This window comes from Thermomyces dupontii, assembly GCF_041956625.1.
Source record: "Thermomyces dupontii strain NRRL 2155 unplaced genomic scaffold VTN31scaffold_3, whole genome shotgun sequence".
Lineage (NCBI taxonomy): Eukaryota > Fungi > Ascomycota > Eurotiomycetes > Eurotiales > Trichocomaceae > Thermomyces > Thermomyces dupontii.
Window position 1 is genome coordinate 2,167,905 of NW_027192309.1, and position 19,709 is coordinate 2,187,613.

The following is a 19,709-nucleotide window of genomic DNA, read 5'->3' on the forward strand; positions in this document are numbered from 1 at the left end:
CACCCTGGCCTTGTCAAGAACCCACGGCATACTCGCATCCTCGAGCCGGACCAACTTCTCTCGGATCGACGTGAAGGGCTGACTTCCTGTCGATCGCATTTTCCGGAGCCGAGTCTTTTGTTTGCGGACTCTATCGCATTGGCCCGTTCGATCAATACAGAACTTAGAACAGTCCAAACAAACAAAATGTCTCGCTTTTTTCACGGTGGCAGCGACAGCGACACCTCCACCTCCGACGAGGAGGAGCTTTATAGCGAGGAGGAGGAGGAGCTGTCCGAGGAGGAGTCCAGCGAGGAGGAGACTGAGTCCGAGTCCGAGTCCTCCGAGGAAGAAACGACCGGCCGAACCGGTGCCAGTCGATTCATGAGGGATGTTTCCGATAGCGAAGAGAGTGAAGATGAGGACAGAGTGACCGTGGTGAAGAGCGCAAAGGATAAACGATGGGAGGAGTTGGAGGCGATCGTCAAGTCGATCGAGAATGCGGAGAAGATCAACGACTGGGCCGTGATTGCAACAGGTTGGGTTTTTTTTTTTTTTTTTTTACTTCAGAGTTTTTTCAGTATCGAAAATGCTGATGCCGATATAGAGTTTGACAAGTTGAATCGGCATATTCCCAAGATCAGCACGGTCGGCCCGCCGCCCAAGATCTACATCAAGACCATTGCCGACCTGGAGGACTTTATGAACGAGACCATCGCCAAGCAAAAGGTGTCGACGAAGAAGATGAACGCCAGCAATGCAAAGGGCCTCAACGCGGTCAAGCAGAAGATCAAGAAGAACAACAAAGAGTACGCTGCCGAGATTGAGAAGTACCGTGCCGACAAGGAGGGTTACATGGAGGCAGATGAGATCCCTGCCACGGAGCTCGTGGAGAGGACCATCAAGCCTCGCGTGACGACCTTGGACAGTCTGAGCCTGGCCGACGATGAGGGCTTCTCGACCGTGGGCCGTCACGGCAAGACGTTGCAATACACCTCGGAGAGCATCCTCAAGCACCTCCGCATCATCGTCGAGTCGCGAGGGAAGAAGAACACTGACCGCCAGGAGCAGATCCGCACCATGGAGAAGCTCCTGGAAGTCGCTCAGACTCCCTACCAGAAAATCCGCATCTACCTGACGCTGATTGCCACGCGGTTTGATCTTGTCTCGTCCTCAGCGCTTGGTTATATGAGCATCGAGCAATGGAAGGCCACCGAGCGGGAGCTGTCGGCCCTTTTGTCGGTTCTGGAGCAGAACCGCAACCACATCGTCACCGAAGGTGCTGAAGAGTGGGAGGACGATGAGAAGTTGCCGCAAGTTGCCGATGGCGAAGTGCTGCGCATCCCCGGTAGCATCGTCTCCTTTGCCGAGCGCCTTGATGACGAGTTCACACGGTCTCTGCAGAACATTGACCCCCACACCGCCGAGTACATTGAGCGCCTACAGGACGAGCAGGCGCTGTACATTGCCATCGTGCGCGCGATGCTCTACGTCGAGGAGCTTGGCAAGACCGACAAGAGCGAGCCCCGGCAAGAGAGCATTAACCGCATCGTGATGCGGAGGTTGGAACATCTGTACTTCAAGCCGACCCAGGTTATCACCATCCTGGAGGATGCCACGTGGAAGGCCATTCCTGCCGACTTGAACTCGGCTATCACTCCTCGTCAGAGCACCATCGATGTACCAGCCCTTGTGCAGTCCTTGTGCAACTACCTCTTCAAGTACAGTGATGGCATTATCCGGGCGCGTGCGATGCTGTGCCAGATCTACTTCATCGCCCTTCATGACAACTACTACCGTGCACGTGACCTGATGTTGATGTCGCATCTGTCGGAGAACATTTCCAACTTTGACGTCAGCACGCAGATTCTGTTCAACCGCACGCTGGTGCAGATCGGTCTCTGCGCCTTCCGCGCTGGTCTGATCTACGAGGCCCAGAACACTTTGTCGGAGATCTGTGGCAGTGGCCGCCAAAAGGAGCTGCTGGCCCAAGGCATCATCTTGCAGCGGTACTCGACGGTGTCGCCTGAGCAGGAGCGACTTGAGAGGCAGCGGCAACTTCCGTTCCACATGCACATCAACCTTGAGCTCCTGGAGTGCATCTACCTCACCTCGAGCATGTTCCTCGAGGTTCCCCTCATGGCGCAGACTTCGTCGAGCCCGGAGATGAAGCGGCGGGTCATCTCCAAGACGTTCCGGCGGATGCTCGACTACAATGAGCGCCAGGTGTTTACTGGGCCGCCGGAAAACACGCGAGACGGTGTCATCATGAGCGCCAAGCTCCTTGCCGCGGGCGACTGGAAGAAGGCAACGGAGATGCTCACCAGCATCAAGATTTGGGAGCTGATGCCGCAGCCGGACAAGATCAAGAAGATGCTGGCGGAGCAGATCCAGGAGGAAGGCCTGCGGACGTACCTGTTCACGTACGCACCGTTCTACGACACACTGTCCATCAAGACGCTCTCCGACATGTTCGAGCTCTCCGAGAAGAAGATCTCCGCGATCGTGAGCCGGATGATCTCCCACGAGGAACTCGCCGCGGCGCTCGACCAGGTCAACAACGCCATCGTGTTCCGCAAGGGCGTCGAGCTCTCTCGTCTCCAGTCGCAGATCGTCACGCTGGCCGAGAAGTCCATGTCCTTGCTCGAAGCCAACGAGAAGACCCTCGAGCAGCGGACCCAGGGCATGGCCCACGCGTTCCAGCGCGATCAGGGCGCCGGTCGGGGCGGCCGAGGCGGGCGACCTGGTCAGACGCGTGGCAGCACCCGACTTCCTGGTGGCCAACAACGGCGACCGGTTGGTCAACCGTTCAGTGGAGGAGCGCTGGGAGGAGCAATCAAGGCTTAATCGGGGCCTGGTTTGGTGGGCTGGATTTTTGTATTCAAAAGTTCTACGTCCCATTTGTTACGTAGGAGTTTGATGATGTTCTTCTTTTTTATGAAATGTGGTTACGCCATTTGGCGGTCTGAGGGGTATGAATTATGATATCCTGTTTTAAGACAGATAGAATGGATGATTCTTATGTACTTGTCGAAGTGATTACCATTATAAGCTCTATCATAACTCATAACTACATCAATCATTAATGTAATGTACAGAATCTTCCCGATGAGGAGGCTTTCTCAGCTCTCATCAAGCGTTGTCAAATGTTGCAATGACCAATACTCATTCTCCTCGCACTGGCTATCCACCCAAACCAGCCCGTCGGCGAGGAGATCCTCAATCACGGTAACCGCACGCGCCTTCTCCCAGCCGAGATTCAGCTGTAACATCGACGCCGTGACGTAGCCGGAGATCTGTATGACCTCCAGCACGGTGGCCTGATCCGTGTTCAACTCCTTGGGCACGGAGCGGATATACTGCTTGCTGCCGACGCGGACGATGCTGAAGCCGGAACCAAGTGGTTCGAGGGCCTTGACGGCACGGAGGATATCATCACTACATCAGACAACATCCAGTTAATCACCGTTCCTTACCACTGGGGAAGGGGGAACGTACTCGGAAACCTCTAAGCCACCACCAATCGCCTTCCCCCGGCCAACTTTCTTCCGACACTCCTCCACGCTGATCAACCCACCATTTTCACTGCGCGTCTCGCGACAAAGCTCGACTACACGCACCGCAACCTCGAAGTAGAAGTCGTTCATATCTCCGCCGAGGATCTGCGTCCAGAAACTGCCGCCATTGCTGCCCTTGCCCTTGACGTTACTGGCGGCGAGCGGATCGACGCCGATCGCGTGACACATGCGGGCAAATTCCGCGCGAAAGGTCTGGTTGGAGCGGATAGTCGAGGCATGTTCGAGGGCGAATGAATGGAGGAGGGACTGGAAGACGGAGAGCTGGGTCTGGAGGGATGCGAGGTGCGAGGAGCGCAGGTTTGCGCCGTGTGTGGCGTAGGATTGGCTGGTTTGGGTGCGGTTGGCGAAGGCGCCGAGACCGACGCCGCGGCGGGTGGACATTTGTCTCTTTATCTCGGGCTTCCGAGGTGAGTAGATGGTGTTCAGGCCAGCTGGTCTGCACTCTGCGGAGGTACAGTACATCATAACGGAGGACCGCCACTTCTACTAAGAGCCCCGATAAGGGCTAAAGTCCAAATTGAGTTTAGCGGAAGAGTGATAAGAAGGAAAGGTACTATTCCAGAATAGGACTAGCGTATTACTTAGCGGAGCCCACACAAACCTCCAACTCCCTTCATTTCGTTCATCGAGATTTTTCTTCATCTCCAGCACCAGCGTCCTCGACAAGCCGACAATTTCGGATTATCCGGCCCGATTGAGTCGAGATGGCAAACTCGTATGCTCCCCCTTCTCGCACGTCCCTTCGCTGATCTGCATTGCCAGACCGTGAGACCTTCAGTGATAGTCGTCCATCTTTCTCGCTGGGGTAGGTTGTCGCGGATTGAATCCCGCAACGGCACCAGCTCGATCATTCCCGTTCGTCGTTTCTTTTCCCTCTCATTGATTAACATGTGAGAGGTTGAATTGAATCGGCCTAGTATGGGGTGTTGGGGCTGAAGGCTGCTCGTCAGCCTTCTCCCTGAAATTCATTGTCGAGAGCTGGGAGTTCCAGGGGGGTGTGATCTCCTGGCTCATGGCTTCGACAGATTCTTCCTGAGCGAAATGCTTAGGGTTTTGTCGGATGAGGTCGAAACGTCGTTTCACGCCATGAGGAGAGTCAGGCGATCGGCTGACCTCACCGATCAAATACATTTCGTCGAGTCATATACCGTCAGTTGAGAATGTGGCGCTGTGCTGCAGTTCTTACTCGGCGATGTTGCCTCGTCTCGCTGGACAGACTATGCTGACCGTCACGCGTTCTAGCAAGGTTCCCACCCAGGACCAGGTCCTTGTGCCTGAGACCCTCCTGAAGAAGCGCAAGAGCCAGGAGCAGGCTCGTGCTGCTCGGCTCGAGGCTGCGCAGAAGCGGAAGCAGGTTAGTTCTTTATTCTGGTCCCAAGCCGTCCCGTGAAGCGAGGGTTGGCTGGGTGATGATAGCTACTTCAGCGACTAGACTCCGGTCGATGCTGTCGCTAACCGTTAACCATCTTTCGGGGCTGACATCCAACACCTCGCTTCACCAATTGGGGGGGGGCAATGTTGATGGAGACAATGCTAACGGTCTACAGGCCAACAAGGAGAAGCGTGCCGTCATCTTCAAACGCGCCGAGGCCTACGTCAAGGAGTACCGCGATGCCGAGCGCGAGAAGATCCGCCTGGCCCGCGAGGCTCGTGCTCAGGGCAACTTCTACGTTCCCGACGAGCCCAAGCTGGTCTTTGTGGTCCGCATCAAGGGGTGAGTGAAATCTCGAAGATCGAAAAGGGATGGTTGCTAATTACAACAGTATCAACAAGATCCCCGCTAAGCCGCGCAAGGTTCTGCAGCTGTTCCGCCTGCTGCAGATCAACTCGGGCGTCTTCATCCGCCTGAACAAGGCCACGCAGGAGATGTTGACCATCATCAACCCCTACGTCGCCTACGGCTACCCGAACCTCAAGACCGTCCGCGAGCTCATCTACAAGCGCGGCTACGGCAAGGTCAACGGGCAGCGCATCCCCCTGACCGACAACCAGATCATCGAGGACAACCTGGGCAAGTACGGCATCGTCTGCATTGAGGACCTGATCCACGAGATCTACACCGTCGGCCCCAACTTCAAGCAGGCGGCCAACTTCCTCTGGCCCTTCAAGCTGTCCAACCCCAACGGTGGCTTCCGCCGTCGCAAGTTCAAACACTACATTGAGGGTGGTGACACTGGCAACCGCGAGGAGGCCATCAACGAGCTGGTGCGCAAGATGAACTAGATTTCTTCTGGATGTGCATGGGAATGTCTTATGGCGGTTAGAGTCAATGGACAAAAAAATATCGTTCCATTTAGGTTCTATTCATCTACGTAAATAATTCGAGGTACCTAGATACATCTTTATATCCTGACCACCTCACTCACCTTCCGATCCTTGTCCACGACAAGTCGTAACTGCCGGCCTTTGTTCTCCTCCGTCGGGGCAAACACGCCCTTGCGAAGGTTTTCCGTGTATAACTCATACGATGGGTAATCTGCGATTCATTAGCGAACTGAACCAGTGACCAAAAACGAAGCAATCCGTACATCCATCGACGAAACGGTTGACCTGCTCCTCGGTCATCCCGGTTCCTTTGGTAGCACGGAGGGTTCTTTCCTGCTGCTGGCGCCAGTCGTAGACGAAGCGGGTATTCTGAGCATCGCTGGACCAAGGTGAGCATGGACTAGAGGAAGTATAAGAGGGCAAGGGTGAAACGAACATGTGTATCAATGCATCGAGTTGACTAATATCAAAGGGGCGTTAGTTGGATGAAGAGGTATATATTCCGAGAGGGAGAAAAAAAAAAGGTATACATACTCAGTCAACACATCATACTCCCTCAACGCCTCATTCACCGTTTTCACATCCTTGAACCGCACATATCCCAAGCGTCCATCGTACCCGCTCGCCGGGTCCTGTCTCCGGCGCACGGCCTCCTCCCACCTCGCGCGGAGCACATCCTCGTCCAGCGCGCGGAACCCGACGCACCAGCCTTCGAAGATCACCACGCGAATCTTTTCCTCCCCCTCGCGGTTCACCACTTCCCAGCGACTCTCCGGCAGGACCCGATCGCCCTGGCCTTGGAAGGCGGACTTGTCGTACTGCGGGATAGGGGTGGGTTTGTTGGCACGCAGCGAGGCGAACACCGCGCGGCCGAGCGCGAGGTCGTGCGTGGATGGCTGCCCGCGGTGCTGCACCAGCGGGTTGTCCGGGTGCCGCGCGGCGAGTGCTTGCTGGTCCGCGTGGGTGAGGTAGATGTCGTCGAGGGAGAGGGTGACTACGGGAAGGGAGTACGGGGGATTACGCAGGGCTTTCTGCAGCATTGACACCTAGATGCAACCTATCAGCCGTTGTTTATTTCATTACGAACATAAATAATAAGAATGGAGGCGGGAATTTCAATAAGTACCAGAACGGTTTTCCCCGCACCCTGCACGCCGTTCAAGCCGAGGAAGAAAGGCGGCGCATCGGCATTGTTGCCATGGCGCGCCCGATGCGCTTTCAGATGCTCGAGCAGGAACGGAATGCAGTGCTGGGACTTGTCATCGTGGTATTCCGGCATTGTGGGCGGTGCTGCTCGTCGTCGGATTGCGGGGATCCATGTTGCGCATCGGATGGTGTAGGAAGGCCTAATAATAATTGAAGGTCCGGAGAGAATCCCGGCCGAGAAGAGCTTAGTCATCATTGATTGAGATTGGGCATTGAAAGGCGATGAGATGCTTCATGATGCTGGTCTTGCTGAGAATGAGATGGAATACGGGCTTCATCTGGTCAAAGAGGACTGGAATGTCTGATCAGGATTTCGGATCATGTCAATCATACCTACAATTCTCTATGATGTACGGAGTACGGAGTATTAAGTAGTGTATGACAGGTTACTTGACTTTTCTCTGAGCTTCCGAGATTCTCCATCGGAATTCATTCGCAGCTCCTTTCCCATACATTCTTTCTGTCAAAGAATATACTCCGTAAGCTGCATTGTTCTTGTTATGAATAAGCACATACATGCATAGTAAGTATAACTACTGTACTTTGAATGTGATGGATATGACGTCGGCATGTGACGGCCCTTCACCACCGAGGCTTGACCGAGGAGCCAATCAGACCCTCCGATTGAGCCGAGGTTCCGCCTCGGCCGATGTCCGTTTAAGACCCCGGCCATCCCTCCACCAGCAACCTTTCTCGTTCCTCCAAGCTTGGAGTTGGGAAGATCAGACTCATCATGACCGAACTGCGCTTCGATAATCAAACCGTCGTCGTCACCGGCGCCGGCAGCGGCCTGGGAAAGGCGTATGCGCTGTTCTTTGCATCCCGCGGCGCCAATGTTGTCGTGAACGATCTGGGTTTGCCCCAGCACGGCGGCAAGTCCAAGGTGAGTGCGAGTTCGAGAGCTTGAATCGCCAGGCGTCTGGTAGCCCGCTAACGCTGTTTCGTATAGAATGCCGATGCCGTCGTTGAGCAGATCCGAAAAGCGGGCGGAAAGGCTGTCGCCAACTATGACAGCGTCGAGAACGGAGATGCTATCATCGACGCAGCGATCAAGAGCTTTGGTCGCATCGACGTGCTGATTAACAATGCCGGTATCCTGCGCGATGTTTCTTTCAAGAATATGAAGGATGAGGATTGGGATCTGATCTATCGAGTTCATGTGTACGGGCCGTACAAGGTATGCCTGGACGGGGATTCGGACTGGCTGAATGCTGGGCGACTGACGAGAATCGCAGTGTGCCCGCGCAGCGTGGCCGCATTTCCGAAAGCAAAAGTATGGCCGGATCATCAACACCACCTCGGCCGCCGGCCTGTTTGGCAACTTTGGCCAGAGCAACTACTCGGGTAAGTTGGTTCCTCCCCAGGAGCCCGTGGCTTGATGAGGTTGCTGACCTGCTCCAGCCGCCAAGCTCAGTCAGGTCGGCTTCACAGAAACCCTGGCAAAGGAGGGCGCCAAGTACAACATCATTGTCAACGCTGTCTCTCCGATTGGTAAGTTGGCATGGGATGCATTCTCGTTTGGTGATGTTGACTCTTGTTGCAGCCGCAAGCCAGATGACGGAGAAAATCTTGCCTCCAGAAATCTTCAAGCAGTTGGGCCCTGAATGGGTGGTCCCTCTGGTGGCCCGGCTGGTGCATCCGTCCAACACCACCGAGACCGGTGGTGTCTTCGAGGTCGGCGGCGGCCACATCGCCAAGCTGCGCTGGCAGCGCGCCAAGGGCGCTCTGCTGCGGGCGGATTCGTCGCTGACTCCGCAGGCCATCCTTTCCAAGTGGAAGGACGTCTATGACTTTTCTGAGCCGAGCTACCCGACCGGTCCGGCTGATTTTGCGACCCTGCTCGAGGAGGCTCAAAAGCTGCCCCCGAATCCCTCGGCGCCAGACTTGGATTTCAAGGGACGGGTGGCTTTGATTACTGGTGGTGGCAACGGGTGAGTGTTTTCGGCGACTTGATCCCGTCGAGTACCGAACTGACTGGTTGGCAGTCTCGGCCGGGCATACTGCCTGCTGTTCGCTAAGTTGGGTGCCTCGGTCGTCGTCAACGACCTGGTGGACCCCGAGCCCGTCGTGCAGGAGATTCGCAAGGCTGGCGGCAAGGCGGTGGGCAACAAGGCGTCTGTCGAGGACGGCGAGGCTGTGGTCAAGGCGGCCATTGACGCCTTCGGCCGGATCGATATCCTGGTCAACAACGCGGGTATCCTGCGGGACAAGGCGTTTACGAACATGAACGACAGTCTCTGGGAGCCGGTGCTGAACGTGCACCTGCGGGGCACGTACAAGGTGACCAAGGCGGCGTGGCCGTACTTCCTTAAGCAGAAGTATGGACGCATTATCAACACGACGTCGACGAGCGGTATCTACGGCAACTTTGGCCAGTCCAACTACTCGGCGGCGGTATGTACCAGACGGCAAAACATTTATCATTGAGCATCGCTAACCATTCTAGAAACTGGGAATTCTGGGCTTCTCGCACACCCTGGCAGTTGAGGGCGCCAAGTACAACATCAAGGTCAACACGATCGCACCCAACGCCGGCACCAACATGACGCGGACGATCCTGCCGGAGGAGATGGTGCAGGCGTTCAAGCCTGACTACGTGGCGCCGCTGGTTGTTCTCCTGTGCTCGGACGCACTTCCAGAGCCTGGAACCAAGGGCCTGTACGAGGTGGGCAGTGGGTGGTTCACGAACACGCGGTGGCAGCGAAGCGGCGGGTACGGGTTCCCCGTGGATAAGCCGCTGACGCCCGAGGCGGTGCTGGAGCAGTGGGACAAGATTGTCAACTTTGATGATGGGCGCGCGGACAACCCGTACGACAACCAGACCGGAGTCCAGCGGATCATGGCGAACCTGGAGAACCGGACCAAGAAGTCGGGCGGGGACTCCAACGCGGAGGGGGCGGAGATTCTGGCCAACATTGAAAAGGCCAAGAAGGCAAAGGCCAAGGGGACTGAGTTCACGTACACCGAGCGGGACGTGATCCTGTACAACCTGAGTGTCGGCGCACCACGTACGCGGCTGCCGCTCGTGTACGAGAACGACGAGAACTTCCAGGCGCTGCCAACCTGGGGCGTGATCCCGTGGTTCAACGCCGAGACACCGTTCAACATGGAGGACATTGTGAAGAACTACTCGCCGATGCAGCTGTTGCACGGTGAGCAGTACCTCGAGATCCGCAAGTACCCGATCCCGACGGCGGCGCGCACGGTGACAGAGCCACGGCTCATCGACGTGATCGACAAGGGCAACGCCGCGATCGTGGTGACGGGCTTCACGACACGCGACGCCGCCACGGGCGAGGACCTCTTCTACAACGAGTCCACGGTCTTCATCCGCGGCAGCGGCGGCTTCGGCGGGTCCAGCAAGCCCACCGCGCGCCGGCCCGCTGCCGCTGTGGCCGCCTACAAGGCGCCCAAGTCCCCACCGACCACCACCGCCGTCGAACGCACGTCGGAGTCCCAGGCCGCGCTCTACCGGCTCAACGGCGACCGCAACCCGCTGCACATCGACCCGGAGTTCAGCCGCGTGGGCGGCTTCGAGACGCCGATCCTGCACGGCCTCTGCACGCTGGGCTTCTCCGCGCGGCACGTCTACGAGGCCTTTGGCGCGTTCAAGTCCCTCAAGGCACGATTTGTCGGCGTGGTGCTGCCGGGCCAGACGCTCCGCACGGAGATGTGGAAGGTCGACTCGAAGACGGTGGTGTTCCAGACAACGGTGGTCGAGACGGGCAAGTTGGCGATTGCGGGTGCTGGTGTGGAGTTGTTGGAGAATGCAAAGGCAAAGCTGTAGTTTTCCTGTATGATATACAACTACTATCCATGATTGATTTTGACCATGTTGCTTGCAAAATGGGATTCTTTTGGTTGATTGACTTCTTTCAAGATCCGGGCAATAGTGAGAAGTTCACCATTCACAATTCGATACCCCTAACTAATACGAGTAAGTTTAAGGTAATACCTACAAACCCGTACCAGCAGAAGTAGGCAAGTATATCCATCAAATCAATCGTTCCTCGAACCTTGCTTGCTTGCTTGCCCTTGATAAATTCTATGTAAGTTACTCGATCGATACAGCAGGAGGTAGACAAGAACGAAAAAAAAGAGAAACAAACACCGACGTGACTCTCACAAGAAAAAAAAAAAAAAAAACCAAAGGCAAAAGCAGAGCAAGTACAACGAGGATTGAAAGGAACGAGGAAAATAATAAACCAGACAACGAATAATATTTGATACGCTCCTTAAGAGAAAAAAAAAAAAAGACGAAAATAAAAAAAAAACGCAAGCAAGAACGCAAAAGCCGCTCACAACGCCGTGGATGGATGGATGGATGACGCTGAAAACTCCCCACGCCCACGTCAAACGGAAGTCATCATCGGACCGGATAACAAACAGGAGAGAGGGAAACCGAGTCGGACAGGACCAGTTAAACAATCAATCAATCAATCACACACGCATAGAATGAGAAGAAGGAAACCCTGTCTTGAGCCCAAACATGTACAAGGAAAAACAAACAAAATGATACATCGGAACAATAGACCATCTCGTCGCATCGGATCAGATCTTGATCGGGGATAACGGCGGGCCTAGCTCTGGGAGCTGCGATATCGTGCGGCTGTGGTTGGAGGCGGTATTGTTGTTAGAGTTACTTGAGCTCGAGTCTGATTTCGAGTCCGATTTCGCGTTTGGTTTCGATTTTGTCAACGGCGGCGGGCGACTTTTACGGTCCTTTTCCTTGGAACTGCTGGTCTTGGCGGTGGATTTACCGGACTTCATCGAGGACGCTTCTTCGGATCGGTTTTTAGAATTCGTGATGCTCCCAGCATCTTCCGATTCGCTGCTTCCGGAGGTGACTGCGCGCTCGTCGGCGGAGTTGATGGTACCGTTGGTCTTGGTGGCTTCGCGTTCCTCCTTCTCCGCCGCCTCCCGCTCCTTCTCCAGCCACTCCTTCTCGGTCCAGCAGCCCTGCCAGCAGTTCTTCCAGTCGCAGACCAGAAACTGGAAGCAGAAGGAATCGATCTTCATGCACGGCTGGAAGCAGATACACAGGTTGCGGTAATCCATCTTGTTTTGCTCGACGTATGAGTGCAGCAGGTTCAGGTGGCAGGTAATGGCGAAGAGCAGGTAGTAATTGTACGGCGGCAGCTTGGACAGCTCATCGCGCAGCAGCTGCGGCGCCGACGTTGCGCCCTCGCATTTCTCCGCAATCATCTGTTGCGTCGACTTAGGCAGCAGCTCATCCGGCAGCTCGCGCAGCCATGCCTTGAACATGGACCCGATGATATTGATGTCGTACAGGTCCGGCTCATCAAACAGGTTGATGTCCAGCTCCTGGTCGAATCGCCGTTGCCAGTGCCGCACCTCCTTGCCGCTCCCGGGTACCCGGTACAGCCCTTCCTCCTCGCACCCCTTGAAGTTCAGGTAGTCTATGCAACGGTACGCCAGTGCCGGCATCCAAAACTCCGTCTTGTCCTTGCAATCCTCCAGGCGCTTCGCAATGCGCGTCTTTCGCGTTTGCTCGATCAGCGGGAGGTTGATCACTTGGAACACGTAGTTGTCGTCCAGCGACGACGTGTCCCGCTCGTTCGTGCTCCCGCTGCGCGTGATCTTGCCAAACAGACCCCGCCCGGCCTTGCCCAGTCGGTCCGCCGCCTCGCTCGACGACACCCGCAGATTGTTGAAGAGCGCCGCCGACGCGCCCGAGACTTGGCTCAGAGACGCCGACGTCACCATGGATGGCCCATGGCTACGCTCGCGCCGGCTTGTCGCTGGCCGTTGCTGCTGATCCGTCGAGCGCCGGTTACTGCGGTCCGACGATGATGCCGACTCGGAAGCTTCCTTGAAGCCGCGGTCCTGTCGCAGCGGGGCTGTCCGCAGCGGCTCCTCCACCTCATCCGTCTCGGTGACTTTGAGAAGGCCTGCATTGGACGCCCGCCGCGAGTTGAGGATGCGAGGGCCGTCTTCCGACCGTATTGATCGCGTCCGAGTCAACAGACTGGCAAATCGCGGCTTGGCCTTCTTCGAGGCAGCGGCGTTGTGATTACTTGATGGACCCGGTTCCGTGTCGGGACTCCCTTTCCGTTCGCTTTGGTCCTCTGACCCGTCGTCCTTGCCCAGACGGGTGCTCGCCGAGTCAAGCAGATCCGGGGTGGAGCTATTGGCCCGCCCCATCGTGGCGGGACGCTCACGCGAACTTCCTTGGCTCTTGGGTGGAATATCCGCAGAGCTGTCGGAGGTGCTGACCTTGTGCGAGGACTTGGAGGCCCGCAGGTTGGCAAAAAAAGGATCGAGATGCCTCGCGAGCGTGTTTGTGGGCTGATGAGAATGTCGATTCCTTCGTCGGTGACGACGGACACGGGGGGATGGCCGTGAATCCGGGGGTCGGCGGTTCCTCACCGACCTGGGAGGAAGTTGTCAAAGATGTTTCTGTTTTGGACCGTCTGGCCACGGGGCGGATCGTGGCGCCTTTGGGGAAGGACAGCGGGGACGTGGGTGACGATTTTGGAGAGCGTGGACTCAAGGAGTTCGGACTGGGTTCCGGCTTCAAGGCGTCGGCGCTCTGCGAGGCGGGATTTGTCATGGTCTTGGAGCGAGAAGTGGCCAGCTCCAGGCTGGGCAGATCGCTTGGCTTTGACGGCATGTTATCGAGGGCCGGGGGCCGTTTTGACGCTCAATCTGTGTATGTATGTATATGTATTTCGAATCTTTGTGTGTGCGATGGAAGCGATACAGGGGCGAACGTCAAGACCCTCAGGCAGCTACCGCCGCCAAGGGGCCCTTCGGAACCAGATATGACAAGGAAGGGGAGGGGGGGGGGGGGGGGAAATGACGAATCGCCGGATTTGTAGCGGAATCTGAATAAAATAAAAACACGAGTCGTCAGTGACTGTCACTCTTGGTTGAAGGGACCTCAGGGAAACTGGCCACAGGGGACCAGCGTTCAATCGCAACGCAGGCTTCGACGAACAAAGCCGTAGATTATGACCGATTGCGATCGTGAAACAGCAGAAAGGAGGGCTCCTCACCAGTGAACAGCGGTCATGATCCGAGTCACTTTCAGCCGGCAGCACGGGTGTTCCTGAACCCGGCAGAGTGGATTGTGGAGGATAGTTGGTATTGGCTTGGGGACAGCGGTGTGAATAAAGCGGATTCAGGGGCCGGCGATCCAGCAGCGCCGTGCAGACCGGCCGATGAGCGCTGCTTTGTGTAGGAGGAAATGACCGCCGGAGACGAGAGACGAAGAAAAAAAAAATAAAAAAATAAAAAAATAAAACAACAAAGCAGGAATGTTCCGATGGTCGAGGAGTGTGGTGGTCGGGTCTAACTAACGCGTTTCGCTTGGAGAGACTAGGCTAGTCACCGCGCCGTCGATTCTTCTGCATGGACCAATTGGCCCCCTGAGTCGGGGAGAGATCTGGATTTCGGGATAAACACCGCCTGGAGGATTTGTACAAGAGAGAAATCGTAGAATGTGCTGTATGTACAGTTACCGAACGGAGGAGGAGGAGGAGGAGTGCAAGACAAAGAATGCGGTGTTCAGGCCTACTCGATCCCAGGAGGTTTTTTTACATTTTTACACTGCTGAACTTACGACAAGTTGGCGTCGCATGTATGGTACTTTTGGACTGAGGCTTTGCTGGTTCGATCAATAATAACCTACTCGTACAGTACTCGTAGTTATTTGGCGCCGGCACTGCTCCATTCTTTCAACGCGCCACGGCCAACGCTCCCAGCCGAGGATAAATTAAGAGCCCTCTCCATATTACGGAGTACTGTACTCTGCAGACTGCAGCTTCATCCAGTCCGACGGACCCTACCCGAGACCGTCGCAGCGCATTGTTTGCTCTTGAACTGTGTTGGAAGAGAGATGCGTCTTTCTTTGGATCGGACTGGGAGGATCCATGGCTCAGTGCCCTGGACCTTGGGGGTAGTACGTTGCTGTGCTCAAAAGCAGAAAACCGCGTGGCCGTAAACTTCAGTTCGGAGCGATCCCTGATGGCCAGCCACAAGCCCACACGACCCGGTAACTACATGTAGGTTATGTATTCCATGCGCGAAACCGATTAACCAACTCGTGTGCATCCCAACTCCCAGCACTCGAGTCGTCGACACACTTAAAAAATTGGCCCTTTCGTAGGTTCGATCGACAGGAACCAATTCCCACAATCCCGAGCCAGACATGACGGGCTTCTCCGCCTTGCATTCTGGGTCGAGGAGGATTGCGAGTTTGGGGCGCATCCACACCGATTACGAGGGTTGCGAGGCTTAGGTCATCCCATGGATCGACGGTTGGGAGGCATTCCAAAGTCAAAATCGTAACTGCTGATGTACATGCTCGGCCATGAACTCCGGCAACGGCGATGATCGATGATGATCTCGTCCCTCTGTGGCCAAAATTAAAAATGCCGCTTTGGCTGATCGAGACTCAAAATGCTCGAGGCGCAAGCCCGCCCTCAGACCAGAGCACAGACTGCTCTGCAATCCTGACGCGGTCGCTCTGTCCAAATGGCGTGCTCCACCGCCCTGAAACACACGCACAGGCCGGATGCGCCAAGCGGCCTTAAGATTTCGGTTAGCAAATGTGCCGTCAACCGTCGCTCTGCAATGCGACTGACGAACTGGCGATAAGGTTCGTTAGTTTTATTAAAAAGCGCTTTGCGATCCTCCTGGGAAACGGCAAACTCATGGACTTGGACTGCCCCTGCATAAAGTCGTAACTATCCAAAGCTTCCTCTTGCTGTGCCCGTTTTCAAGTAACGTACGAGGACATACGTGTAACCTGCCCATTATTCAGTTACTGTACTGGACCCTTTAAGGATATCACGTGTCCCACTCACTTCCACGTGTATCGGCTCGGATCATCTCTCTTCCGAGTCCCCGTGGAAACATGCCAAGCGAGCCCTTGGATGGATTCCCAGCTCCAGCAATTTTTTTTTTTTATTTTTTTTTTCTTTTCCGCTATCGCTGGAACTTTCCCACTGACACTCTCGGTGAGCCTCCCAAGCAATGTCCTTGGTGTCGGGCCCTGGCCGAGGAGGAGGCACGGAAGAGGGGTCTCCATTGGAGCTGTGCGTAGAGAAGCATGTGGAATACATCAGAAGTTTAGACACTGTGCGTGCTTCCTCCAGCGGGACACCCAGGCAAAGAAAAAAAAGAAAACAAACAACCTCTGACGCGGGACTCAGCGTCGAGATGAAATCGAATACTGGTATACCGAGCATCTGCGCCTGAATGGCGTATACTGGGGCCTGACGCCACTGCATCTCATGAAACGTCCTGATGCCCTGCCCAGGGATGAAACCATCGATTTTGTTCTCGCGTGCCAGCACGAGAACGGCGGCTTTGGCGCGGCGCCGGGCCATGATGCCCACATGCTGTACACCGTGTCGGCCGTGCAGATCCTAGTGATGCTGGATGCCGTCGATGAGCTGGACAAACGCAATCGGGGCGGAAAGGAGAGGGTCGGCGCGTGTATGCGGGAGCCTCCGGACTGACCTGGAAGACACAGCTAAAATTTTCTCAAACAGTTATTGCCGCCTTGCAGGACCGCCAGACGGGCGTCTTCAAAGGTGACGAGTGGGGAGAGACTGACACGCGGTTCCTGTATGGGGCGCTGCTGGCGCTCTCCTTGCTGGGACTGTTGCACCTGATCGATCTGGACAAGGCAGTGGCCTACGTCAAGCAGTGCGAGAACCTGGACGGAGGGTTCGGCGTTCGTCCCGGCGCCGAGTCGCACTCCGGTCAGGTGCTCACTTGCGTCGGCGCCCTGGCCATTGCCGGCCGCTTGGATCTGATTGATAAGGACCGTCTCGGAGCGTGGCTGAGCGAGCGGCAACTGGAGAATGGCGGGTTGAATGGACGGCCCGAAAAGGCCGAGGATGTCTGCTACAGTTGGTGGGTGGCTGCCAGCCTCGCCATGATCGATCGACTGCACTGGATCGATCGGGAGAAATTGACTAGGTTTATCCTGCGATGCCAGGTGAGTTCCATCCCGCTTTTCGTCTAGCTCGGTTATGTCTGACGTGCTCTACCAGGACCCGGAGCGAGGTGGTTTGGCTGACCGGCCGGGAGATATGGTGGATGTGTTCCATACTCACTTTGGCATCGCGGGTCTCAGTCTTCTGGGATATCCGGGACTGCAGGAAATCGATCCTGTTTAGTAAGCAATCGCCAGACTCCCTTCCATTCTCATTGCGCTGACTGGTCGCCAGTTGTCTCCCCAAGCAGGTCACGGCAAGAGTTCTACAGAGATAGCATTCAGAATGAACAGAGTTCAAAGCCCAATTCTTCCTTGAATGGACTGCATAGCTTTCGTTCGAGTTTCATCCCTGAAACCTCTTGTTATCTAATAGCCCACATTCCGTGCACTCGGGGTGGATGCTGGGATACAAAGCAAGAGAAGAGCAACCCGCTGCAACTTATTTCCGCTTCACCACTCTACCATGGCCTGTCAAGAGCCGTTAAGGTGCGGCGGCACAGCGAAGAAGAAGATGAGAAGCTTCTGGATAGAAAGAATGAATTGGTTTTCTTGTTGAGAGACCTCAACTACCGTACTGATGAATCAGCAGCCGGCTGCTCCTTCCCTAAATACTACCGCTCCTGCTGTCTCCTTCCTCTCTCAAGCCAGGCGTACCTCCTTCCCGCTGTTCTCCCTCTCTCTCTCCCTTCTCCTTCTCTCCTTCCATCCTCTCTGCTCTGCTCTGCTACTATCGTAAAGCCCATCTCAGTTCGGAAACCCGCTCTGTCCTCCTCTGCCGCGGCCGCTTCCCTCTAAATCATATATAAACGAGTCTCTCTCTCTCTCTCTCTCCGCCGGCCATGGATCCCTCGCATCTCCGCTGTATCATCTGTCCAAAGCAGCCTCGCTTCACCGATGTCTCCCACCTGCTCACTCATGTCGCCTCCAAAGCCCATTTGGCCAATTACTTCAAGTTCGAGGTCCGCAGTCGCGAGGATCACCATGCACGAGCGGTCCTGGCCCAGTATGACCATTGGTACCGTGTCAACAATCTGGCCAAGCAGCTGGCCGATCGTCACTCGTCCAAAGCCGCACGCAAGCGGCGGGCATCGACTAGGGTTAGGGCAGCCCAGCATGCTGTCACCGTGAATCAGGTGACCCAATCGCCCCAAGAGGGCAATGCAAACAGCCCTCACACACAATTCACGGACTCCAACTACCGCGTCCTCAACCCGCGTCTGCATCGACCGCAGAGTTCGGCGGCGGCGGCCCAAGAATTCCCGCGAGACGCGGCGACTGCTCATCTTTCGCGTCTGGAAACGCCCGTGGAGTTTGCCTCCCAGGAAACTGCGGGACAAGTAAGGACACCGCCGTCCAAAATCAGACCCGCGTCCTTTGTCGACACCAGTCTCGACTCTGTAGAGGAGATGGCGAAGCTAAAGGGCGTCTTCTGGCCAGGAATGGACGTCTTCGATTCAGCCACGGACGCCATGAAACGCCAGCGGAACCAGAAAAAGGACGAGGCGGTCCTGAGGATGATGGCCAAGACGTCCAAGGACACCGAGCCCACCGAAATGGTCTTCTCGCCCAGCGGCACCCTGCAGCGGGAGCGAGAGATCACGGGAAACGTAGAAGATTGGAGCCCGGTAAAAGGTGAATCTCCGGCCCCGAAGCGTCGCTCGACGCGCGCTCGTCGAGCACCTCTCGCGACCAAATCCGATACCAACATCCGGCAGCGGCCGGCCGGGAAGTCGACCGCGATGAAAAAAGCCCTTGCGCAGTCTCTCGGGGAGATCTCGAGACAGGCCCTGCCCATGGTGGACTCGGCCAGTGTGAGCACCGCATCCCTGGACCACGTCGAAGGGTATAATCTCTCGGCCAGCACTGTCGACGACGACCTGAAACTGTCCGTCGATGGTGTTGGCGTTGGACGTGCTTCGCGCCTGGGCCCCCAGATTTTCAGAGACGATGCCGCTGCGTATGGTCAAAGTGAAGAGTCCACGCCGAAAGGTCTGTCCGGTACGCACCCACAGGACGATCCTCCCTTAGCGGCATACTGCAATCAAGACCGTCATGGCGACCCCGTGTCGGGGTTCCTGGACCTCGATGAACAAGAGAACAGTGGTCTGCAGATCCTGACCCAGCCCGCCGGTTCAATGGACCATGGGCTTCCCCACGTGTGGGACGATCAGCACACTCGCGAGGAGCACCATGACCCATACGTCGTCGATTACCATTTTGCCGAGAACTACCGCCTCGGCTACGACTCGTACGTTTCGTCCGAAGTTTTTGGGTTCCGTCGCAACCCTTTGTCGTCTCATTCGCACCCATTCGAGGGCAAGGATCAGATTGATGACGCAGCAGACCTCGCTAGCCGCGGCAGCCCCCAGCCTCCTGCCTCCTCGACGGATGCCACGATTCCAGACGTATCGCATGAGGACGATGCTTGTCTCTACTACGAAGAATGTGCATAACTAGCCGTGGCCCCGGCTGCACATGGCTTGACCTCTAGTGGATCACGTTCCTACAGCGTTGAGTGGAAGTTCTCATGTGCTTTCCCCGTGATGTCTCTTATGACCGTTACGACGCCTGCATAAGTTATCTCGTTCTCATCCATGCTTTTCAGTGCTTGCATCGTCGGCGTTTGGTGTTGACGGAGCACAGGACGATGTCGTGAGCAAGCGTGAGATAGGTTACTCTTGCAATCAATTCCTGATGATTTTCAAACT

At 55.9% G+C, this 19,709-nt stretch overlaps 10 protein-coding genes across 10 annotated transcripts; 5 read left to right on the top strand and 5 right to left on the bottom strand.

Annotated features, from left to right (window-relative positions):
* Window positions 1-186: 186 nt before the first annotated feature.
* On the top strand, window positions 187-2,826 carry VTN31DRAFT_4273 (uncharacterized protein; the record flags this gene model as incomplete). Its single annotated transcript, XM_069404643.1, has 2 exons — window positions 187-517; window positions 587-2,826. 2 exons carry the CDS (start codon window positions 187-189, stop codon window positions 2,824-2,826), a joined length of 2,571 nt encoding a protein of 856 aa, XP_069261596.1.
* Window positions 2,827-3,101: 275 nt separating this feature from the next.
* VTN31DRAFT_4274 (uncharacterized protein) lies at window positions 3,102-3,938 on the bottom strand (the record flags this gene model as incomplete). Its single annotated transcript, XM_069404644.1, has 2 exons — window positions 3,102-3,417; window positions 3,478-3,938. The coding sequence occupies 2 exons, from the start codon at window positions 3,936-3,938 to the stop codon at window positions 3,102-3,104; spliced, it is 777 nt and encodes a 258-aa protein (XP_069261597.1).
* Window positions 3,939-4,261: 323 nt separating this feature from the next.
* Window positions 4,262-5,780, top strand: VTN31DRAFT_4275 (60S ribosomal protein uL30; the record flags this gene model as incomplete). Its single annotated transcript, XM_069404645.1, has 4 exons — window positions 4,262-4,272; window positions 4,800-4,911; window positions 5,105-5,271; window positions 5,321-5,780. The coding sequence occupies 4 exons, from the start codon at window positions 4,262-4,264 to the stop codon at window positions 5,778-5,780; spliced, it is 750 nt and encodes a 249-aa protein (XP_069261598.1).
* A 119-nt stretch (window positions 5,781-5,899) lies between these two features.
* Window positions 5,900-7,101, bottom strand: VTN31DRAFT_4276 (uncharacterized protein; the record flags this gene model as incomplete). Its single annotated transcript, XM_069404646.1, has 5 exons — window positions 5,900-6,033; window positions 6,086-6,201; window positions 6,259-6,282; window positions 6,357-6,868; window positions 6,949-7,101. The coding sequence occupies 5 exons, from the start codon at window positions 7,099-7,101 to the stop codon at window positions 5,900-5,902; spliced, it is 939 nt and encodes a 312-aa protein (XP_069261599.1).
* A 2,469-nt stretch (window positions 7,102-9,570) lies between these two features.
* On the top strand, window positions 9,571-10,815 carry VTN31DRAFT_4277 (uncharacterized protein; the record flags this gene model as incomplete). Its single annotated transcript, XM_069404647.1, has 1 exon — window positions 9,571-10,815. One exon carries the CDS (start codon window positions 9,571-9,573, stop codon window positions 10,813-10,815), a length of 1,245 nt encoding a protein of 414 aa, XP_069261600.1.
* A 764-nt stretch (window positions 10,816-11,579) lies between these two features.
* Window positions 11,580-13,193, bottom strand: VTN31DRAFT_4278 (uncharacterized protein; the record flags this gene model as incomplete). Its single annotated transcript, XM_069404648.1, has 1 exon — window positions 11,580-13,193. The coding sequence occupies one exon, from the start codon at window positions 13,191-13,193 to the stop codon at window positions 11,580-11,582; it is 1,614 nt and encodes a 537-aa protein (XP_069261601.1).
* Window positions 13,194-13,206: 13 nt separating this feature from the next.
* Window positions 13,207-13,662, bottom strand: VTN31DRAFT_4279 (uncharacterized protein; the record flags this gene model as incomplete). Its single annotated transcript, XM_069404649.1, has 1 exon — window positions 13,207-13,662. The coding sequence occupies one exon, from the start codon at window positions 13,660-13,662 to the stop codon at window positions 13,207-13,209; it is 456 nt and encodes a 151-aa protein (XP_069261602.1).
* A 1,813-nt stretch (window positions 13,663-15,475) lies between these two features.
* VTN31DRAFT_4280 (uncharacterized protein) lies at window positions 15,476-15,911 on the bottom strand (the record flags this gene model as incomplete). Its single annotated transcript, XM_069404651.1, has 4 exons — window positions 15,476-15,581; window positions 15,638-15,739; window positions 15,795-15,801; window positions 15,860-15,911. 4 exons carry the CDS (start codon window positions 15,909-15,911, stop codon window positions 15,476-15,478), a joined length of 267 nt encoding a protein of 88 aa, XP_069261603.1.
* Window positions 15,912-16,028: 117 nt separating this feature from the next.
* VTN31DRAFT_4281 (uncharacterized protein) lies at window positions 16,029-17,276 on the top strand (the record flags this gene model as incomplete). Its single annotated transcript, XM_069404652.1, has 5 exons — window positions 16,029-16,133; window positions 16,208-16,493; window positions 16,550-17,001; window positions 17,057-17,181; window positions 17,234-17,276. 5 exons carry the CDS (start codon window positions 16,029-16,031, stop codon window positions 17,274-17,276), a joined length of 1,011 nt encoding a protein of 336 aa, XP_069261604.1.
* A 564-nt stretch (window positions 17,277-17,840) lies between these two features.
* VTN31DRAFT_4282 (uncharacterized protein) lies at window positions 17,841-19,454 on the top strand (the record flags this gene model as incomplete). Its single annotated transcript, XM_069404653.1, has 1 exon — window positions 17,841-19,454. One exon carries the CDS (start codon window positions 17,841-17,843, stop codon window positions 19,452-19,454), a length of 1,614 nt encoding a protein of 537 aa, XP_069261605.1.
* Between the last annotated feature and the right edge of the window lie 255 nt (window positions 19,455-19,709).